At 42.8% G+C, this 17,066-nt stretch overlaps 2 protein-coding genes and 1 long non-coding RNA gene across 3 annotated transcripts in view; 1 reads left to right on the top strand and 2 right to left on the bottom strand.

Moving 5' to 3' along the window:
- Positions 1 to 192: 192 nt before the first annotated feature.
- On the bottom strand, positions 193 to 4,544 carry fam98b (family with sequence similarity 98 member B). Its single transcript, XM_008399806.3, has 8 exons — positions 4,355 to 4,544; positions 4,048 to 4,196; positions 2,681 to 2,809; positions 2,427 to 2,602; positions 2,055 to 2,135; positions 1,863 to 1,979; positions 1,616 to 1,783; positions 193 to 1,524 (listed from the first exon to the last, which is right to left on the bottom strand). The coding sequence occupies exons 1-8, from the start codon at positions 4,390 to 4,392 to the stop codon at positions 1,228 to 1,230; spliced, it is 1,155 nt and encodes a 384-aa protein (XP_008398028.1). The 5' UTR covers positions 4,393 to 4,544; the 3' UTR covers positions 193 to 1,227.
- LOC145550051 (uncharacterized) lies at positions 2,806 to 11,994 on the top strand. Its single transcript, XR_014085901.1, has 3 exons — positions 2,806 to 3,855; positions 4,027 to 4,223; positions 11,855 to 11,994. It is a non-coding gene; the product is annotated as an uncharacterized LOC145550051 (long non-coding RNA).
- spred1 (sprouty related EVH1 domain containing 1) overlaps positions 6,026 to 17,066 on the bottom strand; it is a 40,161-nt gene continuing 29,120 nt past the window's right edge. The window contains exons 5-6 of the mRNA XM_008399808.3: positions 11,886 to 12,029; positions 6,026 to 10,770 (exon numbers count right to left, since the gene is read on the bottom strand). Of these exons, the coding sequence (XP_008398030.1) occupies positions 10,090 to 10,770; positions 11,886 to 12,029 (825 nt within the window). The 3' untranslated portion in view covers positions 6,026 to 10,089. The remainder of the gene's footprint in view (positions 10,771 to 11,885; positions 12,030 to 17,066) is intronic.

Genomic DNA, 17,066 nt, shown 5'->3' with positions numbered 1-17,066 from the left:
AAACGAGCACACAAATTAAAGCTACTGAAAATTTGTCGCCTAGTTTAATCTAAAACCAACCAGAATTGTGGCAGATGCTTGTCGAAAAACCGAACTGGAGTTTAATAACGGACTTTTAGCCAAATGTTACAGGGCGTCCATGTACATTTGAGTCTGCGATGTAAATGTAGATTCAAAAACATCCACCATAAATTCAAACTTGTGCACCCAATTATTAGATGTTGTATAAATACAAATAAAAGACAATTAAAAATCATATTTAAAAGTCCAAAACCGATAACCAGCGCTGCAGATTTGATCACAGTCATCCTCTGATCCACCCGCTCTAATACTTCAGGTGTTCACAGTTAAAAATGTGTTTTTGTCAAAAGTAAAACACACAGTTAGCATCTTAAAAGCATTCCAGAATGAGTTTCCCAGGACTGTGTTGCTAAAGAACAAAGTAAAACACAAAGTTGCTCTACAAGTCTTGTTTGTCTCCCAAGATAAGATCCTGGAGCTACAATACATTAGTTTAATTTAACCTACTTATTAGGTTAAATAATAGGTATTTAACCTAACTACTTAATAAGGTTAAATACTTATTAGGCTTAACCTAATAAGGTTTAACCTTACGTAATCTCGTAATGACTAGAGATGCACTGATTGCAGTTTTCTGGCCGATCATCGATCTCTAAAAAGCCAGACTTGTTGAATCCAGTTCTGGCAGATGCTGATTTTCTTAATAGGTGACACTGTCAGGTGTTATAAGGTTATAATACACCTTTAACCTTATTTCATTGGAAAACACTGAACAACACAAACTTGTTTTAACTGCACATGAGGTAGTGTTCTCAAATAAAAGGAGACGTTTAGAGCTTTGCTGTCTAAACTGTTAGGTAAACTAAATTAATAGTTTAAATCAGGCCTCCTACTGCAGATGTGGAGGTAGATGAGACTGATGGAATGGATCGGCTTCACATGCAAGTATCGACCGATCACATAAAATTAGGAAATCAGAGCCGATCAATCAGTGCACCCCTAGTAACGACAGCTGATTTGTCCATAAAACATATAAAATTTAAAAAAAAACCACAATATTAACGTTTGATAAAAAATAAAATAAGGGGGGAAGGTTTCCCATTGGTTGGCATCAGATGAGTGTTGTGTTTAGATTATGGTGTGTGTGTGTGTATGTGTATAGAGAGCTACATTTGGATCAAATGAAAACTCAAAACACAGCAGATGCTAATACTGGTATCGTCCTCTCTTCCCTCCATGTCCTCCATAGTCTCCATGTCTGTTGTGTCCTCCTTGGTTCCATCCTCCTCCCTTCCATCCTCCACCGCCTCCCCATCCTCCTCCACCTCCTCTTCCTCCTTGATTCCAGCCGCCGCCTCCGCCTCCGCCTCCTCCTCCTCCACCGCCGCGTCCTCCCCATCCTCCACCTCCATCTTGCCTCTTCTGCCAGGGGGGCATCTCAGGCGGCGGGGCGTCTATCTCAGAGGGACGTCCTCCTCGGTCCGGCACTCTTCCCATTAAAACCTATTAAGGGAACCAAACGTCTCTGTGAGTATCGCCTGTCAACTTGAAGTATTTTTTTTTTTAATGTGGAAGCATAATTTCCACGTTGCACCTTGTTGACGGCGCAGGCGGTGTTCGCCCGGCTGGAGCCGCTGCTGGTCTTCACCACGTTGCAGATGTCCTCCCTGGCCGCCAGCAGCTCGGCCACGTCCACCGAGGACTGAGGCTTCAGAGAGTGGCGCTTGGGCTGGTAGGCTCTGGCCATGCTGTCCACCTTCACCTGAGCAAACAAGACGCCCTTAGCGACAAGGTCACGCTCTGTGGCTAGTATTAGGTGAGCGACACCGTGTTTCACGTGCCTTGGCTCTGTCCGACCAGCCGAACGACTGAACGGTGACGTCCAGCCGCTTGATCAGCATCCTGCGGCGACACTCGTACTCTGACGACAGGCCTGTGTTGATGCCGTGCAGCTTCTCCTGCGGGGAGACGCTTTGGTGAGATCTGGGCTCGGCTGGAACGTAAAGCGTACGACTTGGACGAGTTTTACGTACCCACTGCTCGCTGCTCAGAGACTTCTGGAACACTGGAGAACCAACGAAGCCTTTAGGAAGATCTTGAAGCACATGTTCCACCTAAGATTAAAGGTTTTTGTATTTAGTATGTTATGACTGCTGATATCTGAAAAAAACCCAAAAACATTTTAATCAAGCAATATTTTATTATTTTGTTCTACGTTTTTAAGAAGTTCCCTGTACATGTGGTCTTAGTCAAATCTAGAAGTTATTTTTCATATTAAATCATTTGTTTTCCTTCTAATTGCAGCGATACCAAGTAGAATCTCACTGAAATCAACAAGTCGTATAAAAATAGAGACGAAACAAATCAGGCCAGCAGCTAAAAATTGGCCGCCTGACCAGCCTCACCTTGTTTTTTACTTGAGAAAAAACCTCTGCTGCCTCTCTTCCTCCAGGCTCCGGCAGCTTCAGCGTCTCGCAGATCGCTGAAAGCTCCCGCTGAACCGGACTCTCATCTTGGCGCTTCGCAGAGTCTCTTCTGCCGCCCAGGATCTGAGCCGCCTGAAGCTCGGAGCTCAAAAACACTAAAACAAGGCCATCCTCGTTTTAAATTTCTCCCAATCATCCCCTTAAGAAGCTGATTAAAGAGGGCGAACACTCACAGACAAACTTCAGGTGGTCTTTTGTGCTCCGTGTGCTGCACCGGAGGATCCCTGAAACGGCTCCTTCAAAGGGACAGTGCAGCTCTTTCAGCAAACCACTCATCTCTACCTGTAGGCTGTCCATGTCGTCTGAAGAGACAAAACCAAGAGTTGGAAAGTTTGAAAAGATGGTAACTTACTAAAATACTTTGCAATAAGTAATAATAATAATAATAATTTTTAAAAAATCATAAAGATTTAGGGCAATTTGTTTAGACTAATATTAAAAGTAGAACTAAACCAAGCCTGAAATTTCAGCATGACATCCTTGATGTTATCAAAAGGGGTATTATGTATTTCCAGGCACACAATATTATTTTTCGCGAAAGCCGGCATCATTGCTGAACAGCCACCTGGCAACGAGACTGACTCCGAAATGATGAGAGGGAACCAGGCATGTTTGATGGCGAAATTGCCCAGCTCTTCAATTCAGACGCAGAAGAGGAGGACTTTGATGAATTTGTGGAAGAACAATAAAAAATAACGTGTAACGTGAGTGTATTGTTACATAGTCGAATAAAGTTCAACTAAGCTTACTGTTTTATTTCCGTTACCTTTTTTTGTTGTTGTCACCGTATGTTTTAGCATGCGTCTTATAATCCGGTGCGCCTTATGTATGGGTTAAATACAGAAATGGACGCCATAATTGAGAGTGCGCTTTATAATCCGGTGCGCCTTATAGCCCAGAAAATACGGTAATTAATAAGGTACCCTTTAAAAAGAATGTTTTTTTTTTCTTAAGGGGTGTCTAAGAGTGTCTAAACCAGTGGTTCTTAACCTTTTTTGAGGTACCGAATCCCCCAGTTTCATATGCGCATTCACCGAACCCTTCTTATCCCCCCTCCCGACACACAACATACTTTGCGGTATTCTGATTTAATGTAATTATATTAGCTGTGTTACCACCCCCACGCCACTAGAGGCAGTAGCAACCCCGAAAAGATTCGACTAAGGAGCAGATTTAGACGGGCTCCTCCGCAGCTCTGATTGGCTAAGCAATGTAACGTGATCCTGTAACTTGATGGCAAAGCAGGGCGTCATCAACTTTACACAAGTGTGTCTTTACCTCCGCGGCAGAGGCTCCGCCGAACCCCTGAGACCGACTCACCGAATCCCTGGGGTTCGATCGAACCCAGGTTAAGAACCACTGGTCTAAACAAATGCCACATTTTTTCTGATTTTGTGCATTAAATAAATAACGTATCCTTTTCTTTCTACTTCACAATTGTGATAGACCATTTGTAATGAGGTATAAAGACTTCTGCAGAGCACTGACTGCTTAAAATATTTTATCTTTGAACCTTTAGTTATTTATGGGCGTGACTCACCTGGTCCAGATGTAATGCTCTCCTCCAAGCCACAGAGGGGCTTCAGTCTAGATGCCAACCACCGACAGAGGTCCACGTACTCCGGGGACGAAAGGCCTCCTTCTGCCGCTCTTAGCAGCACCTTCTCTTCCAGCAGAGGCCCGTCATAGCTGCGCAGCGTCGCAGACAACCGTGAGGTATAAAACATTCACATAAGTCACATTTGTATCAAGTATCCTCAGACCGCAACTTTAGTTGTCTTCAGTCCTACCGAGGATCCGACTTGAGCTCATCAGCTAGTCAACATGCTAGCAGCGACTTAGCTTACCCGAGCTGCTCCAAGGAGTCCAAAATGTCACTCTCCATCCCCGAACTGTTGCTTCGTTGATTGATTAAAACATGGTAATGTTACGGGTGGATGTGTGTGAATATAGACATGATTTGGACCCATTCATTTTCACCATGATGCCCGTATATAAAAGGAGTTCCTCCAGCTGCATAAGCCGGAGTGAAACACTGATGATAAAAGGTTCCGCCACCGGTAAAAACATCTAATCACAATAAAAGTAATAGTAGTAGTAGAAGTAGTAATAATAACAATAGGTGGACCATAATCATACTTTATTTAAATATCAGATATTAAACTGATACAGGCATATGTGAAAAATTAGCTAAGGTCGACTGAGTCATAGACATGAATGTCTATGAAGTTGAGTAACCAAAAATTGTACTCGGGTAGAAGTAGCCATAGACATACTTCAGTACTTCTGTATTAGACAAAGAAAATAACTAGGAAAAATATATGCAAATAGGATTATTACAAAATAAAACTTTTAAGTAGAAGTAACATCTTTTCAAATCGCATTCTTCCAACACTATTTTTTGGTGTCATTGTTGTCACATAATGTCACACAAGAAGTAAAAAAAAGAATACAGTGTAGTAAAACTACACCTAAAAATAAAAATATCCCAAAACTAAATTTAACTAGTTTCCACCCACCTCTAACTATGACTACTACTCCTAGACTGAACAGGTGTGATTCTATGGGGTAAATAGTTTTCTCGTCCTATTCTCAAATTTTTTGCAACGTAAAATAATGCCATTCCTATCTATCACCTAATCATCAATCATGAAGTTACATGACGTTGTTGTGCTTTAAATGCCCAGTTTGACCTGCTTTACACACTGGTAGGATATCACCAGATTGAAGTAGGCCTGGTGTTCCCAAAAGAGGTTCCAATCTCAACTTTAAGAAAACAACGTTTTATACACGCTATGAACAGTTTTTAACCTTTAACAAAGAGCATAAATCCCACTTAATTAAGAAGTCCGCTTTAACAAAAATTTTACAAATTTTGACTTGCAGTGTATTTATGGTCTTAACTGTACTAAAACTCCTGTTTTCCTGGTATTTTGGTTTCTTCGGAGTCCAAAGTAGTTTGAAGCTACAACTCATGACCTCTTTACTAAATCACAAGAATGTCTGCCCACTTCACAGCAAAATGTAAAGGAATACAAAGTGAAATGTTGCTCGTTTTGATCCGTTAAATAATTGGACTTTGGAATTGCAGCATTTGACATGACGTTTGCATGTGTCACATCTAGAGACAGACTTTGGTAGCATCTAACAGGATGTATTTACCTCAATCATATGTAGGTCAAAACATTTTGACCTTACCAGAACACCTACCTCCACGTGTTTGCTGTCTGACTCGTGGTTTTACCAACATAACTTCTTCCTGACTTTTTTTTTTCTCATAAATACCAGATTTCATGGGGAGTATGACTAAAGACCTGTTTATATTCCACAAAAACAGAGAAATTGTTTCACAGATCTGTAAGAACAAAACGTTGTCCTTCTGTTCTTGCAGTAGGTGGGACCTTTGAAGACTTCACAGGAGTTGTGTATTCAGATCTTACAGAATTATTGAATTTTCTTTCGGTGTATTAGAATAAGAGCATATGCAAAAAAGAAAAGAAAAAAAAAGCACAAAAAGGTTAAAATTCACCATTTTATTATGATAATGTTATTTGATATGTCAAATTACAAGTGTATGATGTAACATAAAAACAGTTACAAACATATGTATGCATATTTACATTATATATTTATGAAAAGTAACAAGCTACATCTGTATAAAGAAAATACAACTATGACATGAGTTATTGGTTCTCTAAATTTTACATCAGATACTTGGTATTCTCAAACCTGATAATACCTAGATATGTAGAAACCAATTAAACCAGGATGAGTGACGTTAAACTGTAAGATAGAAACTAGGATGGACGTGAGGCACTTTTTTTTTCTTTTGAGGTTGTCAGGATGAGAAAGCCAATGGCACTAGGAAAACTCAAAAGGAAACACAAATGCTCGGAAAATATGCACTGAGAAAGAACCAAAGGAAAAAAAACAAAACAGGCAGTGTTTACAGAATAGTTAAGAGTAGTACCACTTATACTGCAAGTTCTTAAAAAACACAAATGTCTTCCACTATTTAGAACTAATCACAAATGTTACATCAAGCGCTGTAAGATGAAAAGGGTGGATGGGGGTGGGGGGAGGAAATAAAAAGCTTACACATCATCAGTGCACCAAAGCATCGGAGAATTGAAACAGAACCACTCCACTGCTGTGTAAAGTAATCTTTTCTTTAAACAATACACTGAAGAGAAAACAGGTTTATATAGCTTCTTTGTTTTTTTGTTTTGTTTTGTTGTTTTTTTTAATCTACACAATGTCAAGAATGTACACTTGTATGCATTCCCCAAGATATGCACAATTTCCAAGATCGAAAGAGGATAAAAGACTAGCAGCAAAGTGGTTAAAACTGAAGTCTTAGATAATGCAGGTCAAAAAGAAATTAAAAAAATTAATATATATATAAATATATATTAAAGCGGACAGACACATGTTGCATATATATTACAGTACAAGACAGGAAGTTGCACTGCGCTGGTTAATGCAGAATGAGAAGAGTTATTTCAGCATTCTCTACACTTTTTTTTTTTTTTTTCTGTATAAATGCACGTCCGTTTTGTTTTGCTTCTCAGCCAGCAAGTTTTAATCAGGTGCATCAAACCTCGGTCAACTCGATTACGATGGGAGAATAATGACAAGCAACCAAACGTTTGGTTAACACACCAACTCCCTCTGCACGCAAACACACGCGCACACACGCACGCACAAGAACGCACATATACAGGCAACACTCACACGCACACAGAGCAATCAAACGCTTCAAAATGACGGCTGTTATATGCTGTTGGAGACTTAGGCTTAACAGTCGTTCATAGCTGATTTCTCTGTCAACACAATAAAATTAGTGATTGTATCTAGCAGCTTTATATGTGTATTTATATATGTATATATATATATACATATATATATATATGTATATATATATATATATTTATATAGCAAACTTTAGAAACAAGTGGACACCCGCTACTGTACTAGCCTTCCTTCTACCGTACAAAACTAGAGAGAGACTCTATTAGAAGCTCAATAGTCGTATCCATCACAAAGCCCTCTACTTTTCAATGTGAAATAATACTAAAAGGTGATCTATGTACAAACTGCTGTCATTAGAAGCTACGGTATAGGCTGACAGCGACGATAAATACAGCTCTATCTTTATAGACTCCAAAGAAAAGAAGCTGGGATTATTGTCAGTACTTAAATATAGTGTTAGGTATTTACAGGCGCTTAGTTTGGTACCAGGGGTCGGGGCCGCTTACCTATCGCCAGCCCGTTACTGACTCAAGTCTGCAGAGACGACAGTGTTTTTTTTTTTTGAGCTTGTTAGAGTTTGCATAGAAAGTAAAGGGAGCATCGGTCGGCGTGGAAGCGGGTGGGGAGAGCGGACTGAACTCGAGTCCAGACCGTTGGGGCCGTCAGGGTCAGGAGGTGAAAAGATGTCTGCCTCCTTCGCTGGGTGGGGATGGATTAAACCTGAATTCTGAAAAACTGAAGATTAAGAAAGTTGGTGTTGATGGGGTGTGGGGGAAAACAAATCAGAAATATGCATCGAAACTGAGCTGGTACTCCTTTAATAGCTAAAATAGGTAAAGAAGGTAAAAGCTCAGCTTGTTAAGAGAACCTAAAACGAGTAGTTTAATATTTATTTACTTCCTGGATTGACTGAAGTCCTTCAATGTAGATGAAATAATCAAGATAGTGCAACCGGCGACTCTGGTTCTGTCCAGCTACGTCCAGATTCACCTAACACAACATCCTGAACGTGCTCAGAGGCAGCTTTTAATATTATCATTATCGTGTTCATCTGTGTGTAGAAATCAGAAAATACAATCTGGCAAGGCGTGACATGGGGAAAGAATTTAAATAAAGCAGAAACACCTCATTGAGTCTTTTCCTGGCAACTTAACGTAAATAAAAAGAAAACACACAATTGCTGCAAATATTTTTTTTTTTTAGATGCCAGGGAGAACCAGGCATAGAACCAGGGAGCCTCCGTCCATCCAGCTTCCCTTCCTTCATCCGCCTTTTAATCCAGCAGACAAAACCTGCCTTAAACTCTGAATCGAACCCTAACCCAGCAGTCAGTGGGGGCAATTATGACCCAACTGTACATATGAAGACATATGCATGTGCACTTGCAAAAAATACCTCTGCGTTCCCAAAAGTAATGCATTCATTCAGGGCCTGTTCAGAGATGATACATGACTGGAGAACGTCTGACACGCTACGGGAAAGGACAGAACACAAAAAACAGATTCAAAGGACAAACAGAAATTTGGAGCCGGTGCTGCAACCAAAGCTTGGAGAGCAGTGCTTTAACGAGGGGTTTCCCCCCCTTCCCTCCCTCCACAGTCCAATCTGAGTGTTAAATTAACCTGTAAACCTGATCCAATATCTAACAGTTTCTCAATCGGAGAATATCCTAAATTTAAGTGCCTCGTAATTTAAACCAAGGAGCTCCTGCTCCTTTGTTCACCAACGTAAAAACTTGCTGGTTGAGCAACATTTCAACCTTTTAATTTAAAACTAATTACAAACGTGAGCAAGAAGAAAATGAAGTGAAACGATAAAAATCATAAATTCTCTACAGTTGTACATACGAGGGCTCCGAAGTGTCCGTGGAGTAAATTCTAATGGGATGAGACGGGTCAGGAGGGTTCTGTGTGCCTCGTCTGAGGTGGAGACCGGAAAAGCTGTTTCAGGGACCATTTTACCGCTTCTCATTGTGGGAAAAAAAAAAGCAACAAAAAAAATAGCTTAAATCTGGAATGCAATCAAATTCAATAAATAACCTTGGGTCAGGAAATCCGTACTGACAGAATGAAGCTCTGACTGTTTGATTTGTGGCTGCAAAACTTTAAAGTGTTACGCTAAAAGATGGGAGAATGACACGCCACGAGAACCTCTGAAGGTTACCTTTACTTTGAGGGGATAAATACCATTTAGTGCACTTTTTTTTGCTGGCTAGTAATTACATCGTCTGCAAATCCTTGAACCATGAAGGAAAGGCCACTGTTTCCCAAACTGCAAATCCACAAAAAAGCAAGAACAAATCCCTTTTAGCACACTCAAACAGCAAGTACTTAGTTTTTTTTTTTTGTCCTCGACATGAAACGGTTGAAGTTGTTGCTGTCTGTACAAAATTCGTTTTTCCTTCATAGAGTTGCATGTTGTGGCCCGCCCGATTTATGAGGGTGAATGTCAAAGAGCTGTGTGTGTGTGTGTGTGTGTGCGTGTGTGTGTGTGTGCGTGTGTGCGCGTATTAAGATCTGGTAGTCTTGTTGATCGTGACGTCTCCTCCGTCTCAGGCTGAGGCTCCTGTACCTAACGTGTTGCTCAGAGCTCCCACAAAGCATCGTGGTTTGTCCTCCGCCGCTGCTTGTCGGCGACAAACGCAAACTGAAATCTCCGAAAGCCCTCAGAGCTGGGGATCAACGACGCATCACCCCTTCTGAGAGAGGAATGAAAAAAGGATGCCGGCTAGTAAATTTCCGCTTGTATCCACTGCCTTTTTTAAGCTAGCTTTGAGGGTGTCCCAGAGTCCGCTGTGTGTGGAGGTTGGGTGGGGGCGTGAGGGTCCGGCTCAACCCGCGGCCTTGTGCTTGCCCCCGCAGCAGTGGCAGGCCTCGCCGCAGTGGTGGCAGGCGCGCAGAGGCAGGTAGCAGCACATGCAGGGCGCGATGAAGGACAGCGCCAGCAGAGCCAGCCAGCGCAGGCAGAACTGCTCGTCGGACGTGTCGCACGAGCACGGGTCCGAGAAGTCCCCCTCCGAGTCGGACATGCAGTGGTACAGCATGCTCTCGGCGCACAGCATGCAGCTGACTTTGTAGATGCACTGCTTGATGGGGTCGGGCGCGTCCTGGCACTGCCCCCGCCAGTTATCCTCGTGGTTGAACATCTCTCGACAGTAAATGCAGCGCGAGCGCTCGCCGTCCTCCCGCCGCCGACGGCCCTTCGGCTTGGCGAGGGGCGAGGGCTGAGTCTTGATGGCGGGGTCCTTGCCCAGGCCCAGTCCGAGGCCCGACCCGATGCCCATGCCGGGTCCGGAGAGGCAGTCGCTGCCGGGGCCGTCGAAGAAATACTCGCACTTCTTACTGTCCAGTTTGTGAAACGAGGCGGGGAAGTCCATGTCCTCTCGGTCGGCCTCATGCCTGCTCATGACCGGGTGGCGGTAGTCCTCGTAGCCTCGGATGAGGACATCCTTCCGCGGGTTGATGCGGACAATCTCCTCCTCGTCCACGCGGAAGCTGACTCGGCGAGTCGACTTGAAGGGAAACGTCAGAAAAGAGAAAAGTTCAGTTAGTGTGATTACTGAAGTCAAAAATAAAACTCAGTTATGTACAGTGACACTTAGGGGTTTTATTGTCATTTATTGAGATAGATTTCTAATTATAAAACTTTGATTTATTGTTGTCATAATAAACTCCAATTAATGATGTTTAAAAACTTCTAAAATTGTCCATATTGTCGGGATTGTGTGTCATCACAATAGTACCACATAACATTGCCGTACAATTTTAAGTCCATATCGCTGTCACCCACTCTCACTTAAAGACAAGAGCTTAATATTTCAGATTAAGCTCTTTTCGCACTGAATTTACAAGAAAAACCCTTTCCGACCCAACCTAGCCCTACGTGAAAGCGTGTTATCCCTCCTTGTCAAATAAAGAACCATCTGTACTTTCACTTGCCACACTTAATCCAGATTACTATCCAACCTGTAGGATCAAGAAATCAATTAAATAAAACCAGTTTGTCATGAAGCAGAATAAAAGACTCATTAAGTCCAGATCCGAGCAGATTCAAGAGAAACAAAGTCACTTGCATTCGTTTGTCTTGACAGGACTCCAAAGACTTTTTTTTTTTCAGGCTTTGGGATTTCAGATATCCACAAACAAAATAGCTCTGCGGGTCCTACCTGCCTCAGGGTCATGATTCAACAATATGAAAATAATCATGACCCCAAAGACTTGGGGAAATATTCAGTGAACCTTTTGGAAGAACATCATCATACCAACAATCAAACACAGTGGTGGTAGTGTGACGCTCTGGGGCTGTTTGGGTTAGCCTTAATCTCACAACAATCCAAAATTTACCAGCAAGTCCAAAACTGAGTGGGTAAAAATAAATTGGAGCGGCGTAGTTAAAGCCTTATCTAAATATAACTGAGATGGCTTGATGTGACCCTTAAACAGGCCTTACAAGCTGGAAACCCCTCCAACGCGGCGTAAATAGTTCCTCTGTAGCATTGTGACGGACTGATTACCAGCTATTGGTAATGCTAAATGACATTCTATGTGTCTGATATCGAAGCTATAGTTGTTACAAACGTGAATTTAATTCAACAGGCGGCTTTCAGCAGCTCCACCAGAGACCCACCTGGGGAGGCAGGTACCGGCGGTTGTCATCGAATGGCTGGGGGGGCACGTAGCAGCCCCTGAATGGCTCGGTGGACACAACGTTGCTGAGAGGAGAGAAGGGCTCTTTGATTGGCGAACAGATTGAGGGAGGATCATCGCACACCTGGAAACGGAAGAAATCAGGTAAAAATCCAACATGGAAACTACAAAACTAAACAGTGCAGTGTTGCCTCCAGTTACGGTACCACAGGATGTCAGCAGTACAATGAAGCATTTGAAAACCTGGTATGCCAGAAAAGGCTGCAGGACAAGAAGAGTTGATAACTTTGCTACAGCGCCCCCTGCTGTTATTCAGCCAGGGCACATGGGTGTAAAGACTCAATTAATCCAACCTTTTATTTAAATTACATGACAAAAATCAGCAGTACCACTATAGGTGGCACACTTTAGGTTTCCACAATATGAGTGGGACTCATGTATTTTTTTTTATATTTATGCTTCACTTTTTTATGTTGCTTTAATCAGTGATCCATAACTCTGTTTCCATGGGTTATAAAGGCGTTTCCTGGTCACTGGGAGGCACAAGGACCCATTTTCTTAGACTTTTTCCACAACTGCCTTGTTTAGTACGGTGGAGGATCTGTGAGGCTTTGGGCCTGATGTCATTGAAAAGGCGCTGAAAAACTTCTCACTCTTTGAGATGCAGTACTGGATTTTATATATATATATACGTATATATATAAACTGGTGGCTTCTTCCACCAGAACCAACTGCTCAGACACAAAATCAACCTTCTTTCATGATCGTCTCAAAAACTCAAAAATTAAAAGGCAGAATTTTTGCAAGACCGAGTGTGCGGTTAGGCTTTACTTTAAAAGTATCAACATCGGAAGGACGGCAGTAATTGTTAAAATTTATAATCACCTGAGATATAGTCAAAGACGTCAATCTGGACTCTGCTAATTTAAAATGAAAAATGGCTGCGTCCCAAACATTTGACATCCTCTAATTCCTACTTTATCATTTCGCAGTCAGAGGCACTAACGGTCACTTTTCATGACCAAAACAACTTTTGACTCAAGATGCGTAGGCTTGTTCATGTGTGCGCGCATAAAAGCGTTCCACTTTAACCACCAGGGGGCATCCTGCACCCACACTTCACCAAATGACTGTGCTGTGTGGTGATGACTCAAGGCCCTTCTGTTACAAGAACTCAAAGTTCCCATTAGGCTTGCATGTGTTCCCACAAACAATCACACGCACGCACACACACATATACATACACACACATACATACAAAAATGGCTCTTGAAAGAAGTGAAGCCAGCAATGAAAGTAAATCTTCCTTTTACCTTGTGCTGACTGATCTCATGAGGAAAATTTACTGTCAAAATCAGGCAGGATTAGAGGATCTATAAATAGCATTCCGGCGTGGATGCAGAAGCTAAATATTCTCACGCCGTAACTTAAGGGAGTATTTTTGAATAAAGCAGGCCCGTTTTGAGGGCAAACGAAAGAAAATCATCAGTAACTCCGTTATACGCTCTGATATTCTGTGCATCACCGGGGCAGAGATTTTCCAGCTTGTTGGAGCTCAGGTAAAACACACATCCTGACAACTTTGATCCAACCTTATCCGAGCATTACACACACCAGCTTGAAGTCCGTTTTCCCACACACATCCCGACCTCACAAGGCAAGGTTAGTCCTCCTCTCTCCTGCCTCCCTCCCTCTGCATGTGGAGGAGGCGGCTGGCTCCGGTTAGTCAGAGCTGTGTGTAAAGTAGCCCACGCCAGTGCTTTAACGCGCAGCGGAAATCTGGTTTGCTCCTAGCTGCTGCTACAGTAATTACTGTCCTGTGGTTGCTAAGAGATGCTTCCTTTAACTCCTTTCCCCCCTCTACCTCACTTCTACTCCCCACTTTTTCAGGCTGCAAGCACATGGTGGAGTTTATGCACTCCTTTTTTTCTTTTTTTTTTGCCAAACACAGAAGAGTGCGATAGCATCCACCGTGTCTGCATGGGAATGTGAGGAACAGGAGACAGAGGAAGACGGAGAGGAGAAAGAACAGAGCAGGAAAAAATGAGATTGCGCCGTGTGTGTTTCTGCGTGCGCGCGTGTGCGTGTTAGAGCCGGAGAAACAGAGAGAGCACGAGAGGCCAAGAGTCGGCAGAGGGAATGTCATAAACTAGCTCCAGCTGGGGAAATGCAGCACAGAGCCTGAAAAGCCAAATGACAGCTGTGCGTGTGTGTGTGAGAGAGAGAGAGAGAAAAAGAGAGAGAGAAAGAGAAAGGGGGAAAGGAACGAGAGCAACCAGTGGAGTGGTGGAGGTGGAGGGTGTTGGGAGGGGGGGGGGGGGATGAAATGGGAAACAGACTTGGGCTTCCTTTTAAAGCGCTTGCCTAAGCCCCGCCATTCAAAGGCATGCGTGGGGGCCAACCTGAGGCTGATCTGACCCTGGAGATGTGGCGGGCTGCTGGGGGCCGGGGGAAAGGAGGGGAGTCGGGGGCAACAGGGCTGTGCACCAACATCAGGGACACTTCCGCCCTCACAGGACTGGGAGGCCCGTGGAAGAGCGTCAGCATACTGAAACGCTTACTAGCTCTCTGCAGCGCAGCCTTCACTTTACAATTAAAGAAACTCCAGAGGCGGGTTGAGTCTGTGCTTCTTCCCGGGGAGTTAGGGAACCAGTTACTACTCTCAAATATAGTAGAAAGCAGATTTTGTTGTTGTTGGTGAGAATTAAGAATCATCTGCTCTGCCTTAAAGGACTCTTCAATATTGAGGTGAAATTGAAGGACATTGCATCTCATGTAGCTATGTTGTTTGTGAAGTCCATACCTAAAATATGCCTAACTTCCTTTTCTGTTTTGTTGTTTCTGTCCCTCAAATTGTGTTGTCAGTCAGCTGAAGCTGTTAAACAGCTTCGGTGTAGAAATGGGCCTGATTTGATCCAGTGTTGGGATCAAACTGACACTCTTCAATCAGGGCAACAGATCCAGAAATGACGGTGCTGTGTTTTTGCAGCGCAGGAAGTTTAAGCAGCAATACCAACTGCACACTTAAATAACAAAATCTAAAAATGAAAATAGCATTTGTTACTCGTGTGTCAGTAATAATAACTGAGGAGCGACGAGGAGCTTCGGCAAACAGTGGGCGGTTAACAGGAAGTTTCTTCTATTTCAACTTTCACACATCAAACTCTTTTTTTAAACTATTTGACATGAAACATGTAGAACCTGCAAAACACTTTGAAACGAGGTAGGAATGTTTACAATCTAAATACTACCCAGTGAATGCTATTACAGTTGGCTAAGCTAACTATGCTAACAGAAAATGTAAAAAATAAAAAAAAACACCTTCAAAAGCGGCTTCAAAAGTGTCGCCATCATATATTTTTGCAGCTGCTGTTGAATATTTACACGTTTTAACGTAGCGCTCGTGAATAGTGTTCACCGTAGGTCAACCCCACATTTACAACTACTGTGCAGCACTGCGGACCGAGGCAAAGATACCAACATTAACCGAAGAAAAGGGCAGTCAGAAGCAGGAGACATGAACAAACACAAGATTGCTCATTTTACGACTTTATGTGGGGAGTTTATCACCTGGGTTCACCATCACTACGATGCTTCAACATCATGATGAGGGAATCCTACCGACGTCTGAGCTTTGCCCACTTCATGTCCAGGAGATGAACTGAAGTTGATTTTTATCACTGCACGTCTTGTTTTTTTTTAGGACAATTTTGGACAACATATTGTAAACGTTATATGAAACCATAAGATAAACAAAGCTTTATATTTGGAAAGCACCGTTGCAGCAGAGAAACTCCTTCCATGTAAAGATTAGAATTTGAGAATTACAGTCAAATTTATCTATTCCAAAAAAAGGTTTTTTTTAGGCTATTAGAAAATTTTACTAAGATGTTCTGTCACAGCTCCCAGAAAACAGGGGGAAAAAAAAAGAAATTCAATAAATTAATAAATAATTATTGAAAATGTCCCTTCATCTTTTATCCGCTCAGGTTTTCTACAGCGATTCTCTACTATATATATATATATATATATATATATATATATATATATAAAGAAAGCTCACTCAAACAGAGGGTCTGCTCTGTAACGGAGGCTGCAAACGACAAGTGACCAACAAACTGTCTGCGTACCAAAGCGATAAGAGAAAACTTCCTGCCAGAGCCAAATTAGATGGGAGTTTTCCAGTGCTGTTAGATGAGAAGGGGGGAAAGAGAGACACTTTACTCCAAGCTGACGGAAGGACTAGGACTGTTGTGATAATGCATGATTCCTTGCAGTGGGCTGTCACAGCTGAGCAGGCTTATTGTGCAACCACTTTATGGGTAAGATATGTAACATGTGCATACTGTCTGTCTGTCTGTCTGCGTGTGTGTGCGTGTGTGTGTGTGTGTGTGTGTGTGTGTGTGTGTTTTGAGAGAGGAAGAATGTGGTAAGCTTGTGAAGGGCATGCATGTGGGAGCTTGGCCTCAGTGGGCAGGATGTGGGTGGAAGGGACCATCTTCGATACATTTCCAAGCACACATGTGGAACAATGCAGGGCTACGAGGAAAACCTATTCACTTCATCAGAGATAATGTGAAGCTAATCAATCAATAAATAAGACTGATGGTTACGTCGTCTGATGAACCACTGCTACCTGCTTAATGACAGCAAGGCTGAAGTTCTGGACTCCAGAGCAGCCAATTTTGAAGTGTTCTGCTGAACGTGAAGTGACGGCGAGGAAGTGATCGCAGCAGCGGCATCACTTGAAACTGCTAATGTCACACCTTATTGGACGGTGGCATTCGCTGGTTCTCTGACTGCAGAGCTCGCCTCGGGTTCACTTCTCTTTCTCTGTAGCCTGGGCCTCCGACCGCAACATTCAGATGCCAAATCACCATGGTGATACCCTCAGTGGCTCACTGAACCCCATGAACACAACCCGCCCCACCACCACCACCACCCTCCAATTCTACCAGTTTCTAAGTGCACCCCCCTGCTGCCTGGCAACAGTGGTGCCATTGGATTTCCTGTATGTTTGGGCTGATTCCTTAAAGAGGAACTTTACCGCAAGAGCAGAAACAGAGCGTCGCCTCTTCTCTATACTCTCCCGCTCCATTTTATCAAAACTTTGATGCATCTGGGCAGATTCAGAGGAAATGACAATCTTCCTGCGAATAAA

Source organism: Poecilia reticulata, chromosome 22, assembly GCF_904066995.2.
Source record: "Poecilia reticulata chromosome 22, P_reticulata-male-v2, whole genome shotgun sequence".
In the NCBI taxonomy this organism is placed as follows: domain Eukaryota; kingdom Metazoa; phylum Chordata; class Actinopteri; order Cyprinodontiformes; family Poeciliidae; genus Poecilia; species Poecilia reticulata.
Note: the sequence above shows the minus strand (reverse complement) of the source record. Positions and strands in the feature narration are given on the sequence as shown.

Coding starts and splice junctions, on each gene's coding strand:
- fam98b (XM_008399806.3), bottom strand. CDS start 4,392: ATGGAGAGTGACATTTTGGACTCCTTGGAGCAGCTCGG. Junction 4,197..4,354: donor GACTCCTTGGAGCAGCTCGG/GTAAGCTAAGTC, acceptor GACGCTGCGCAG/CTATGACGGGCCTCTGCTGG. Junction 2,810..4,047: donor GAGCATTACATCTGGACCAG/GTGAGTCACGCC, acceptor TTGTCTCTTCAG/ACGACATGGACAGCCTACAG.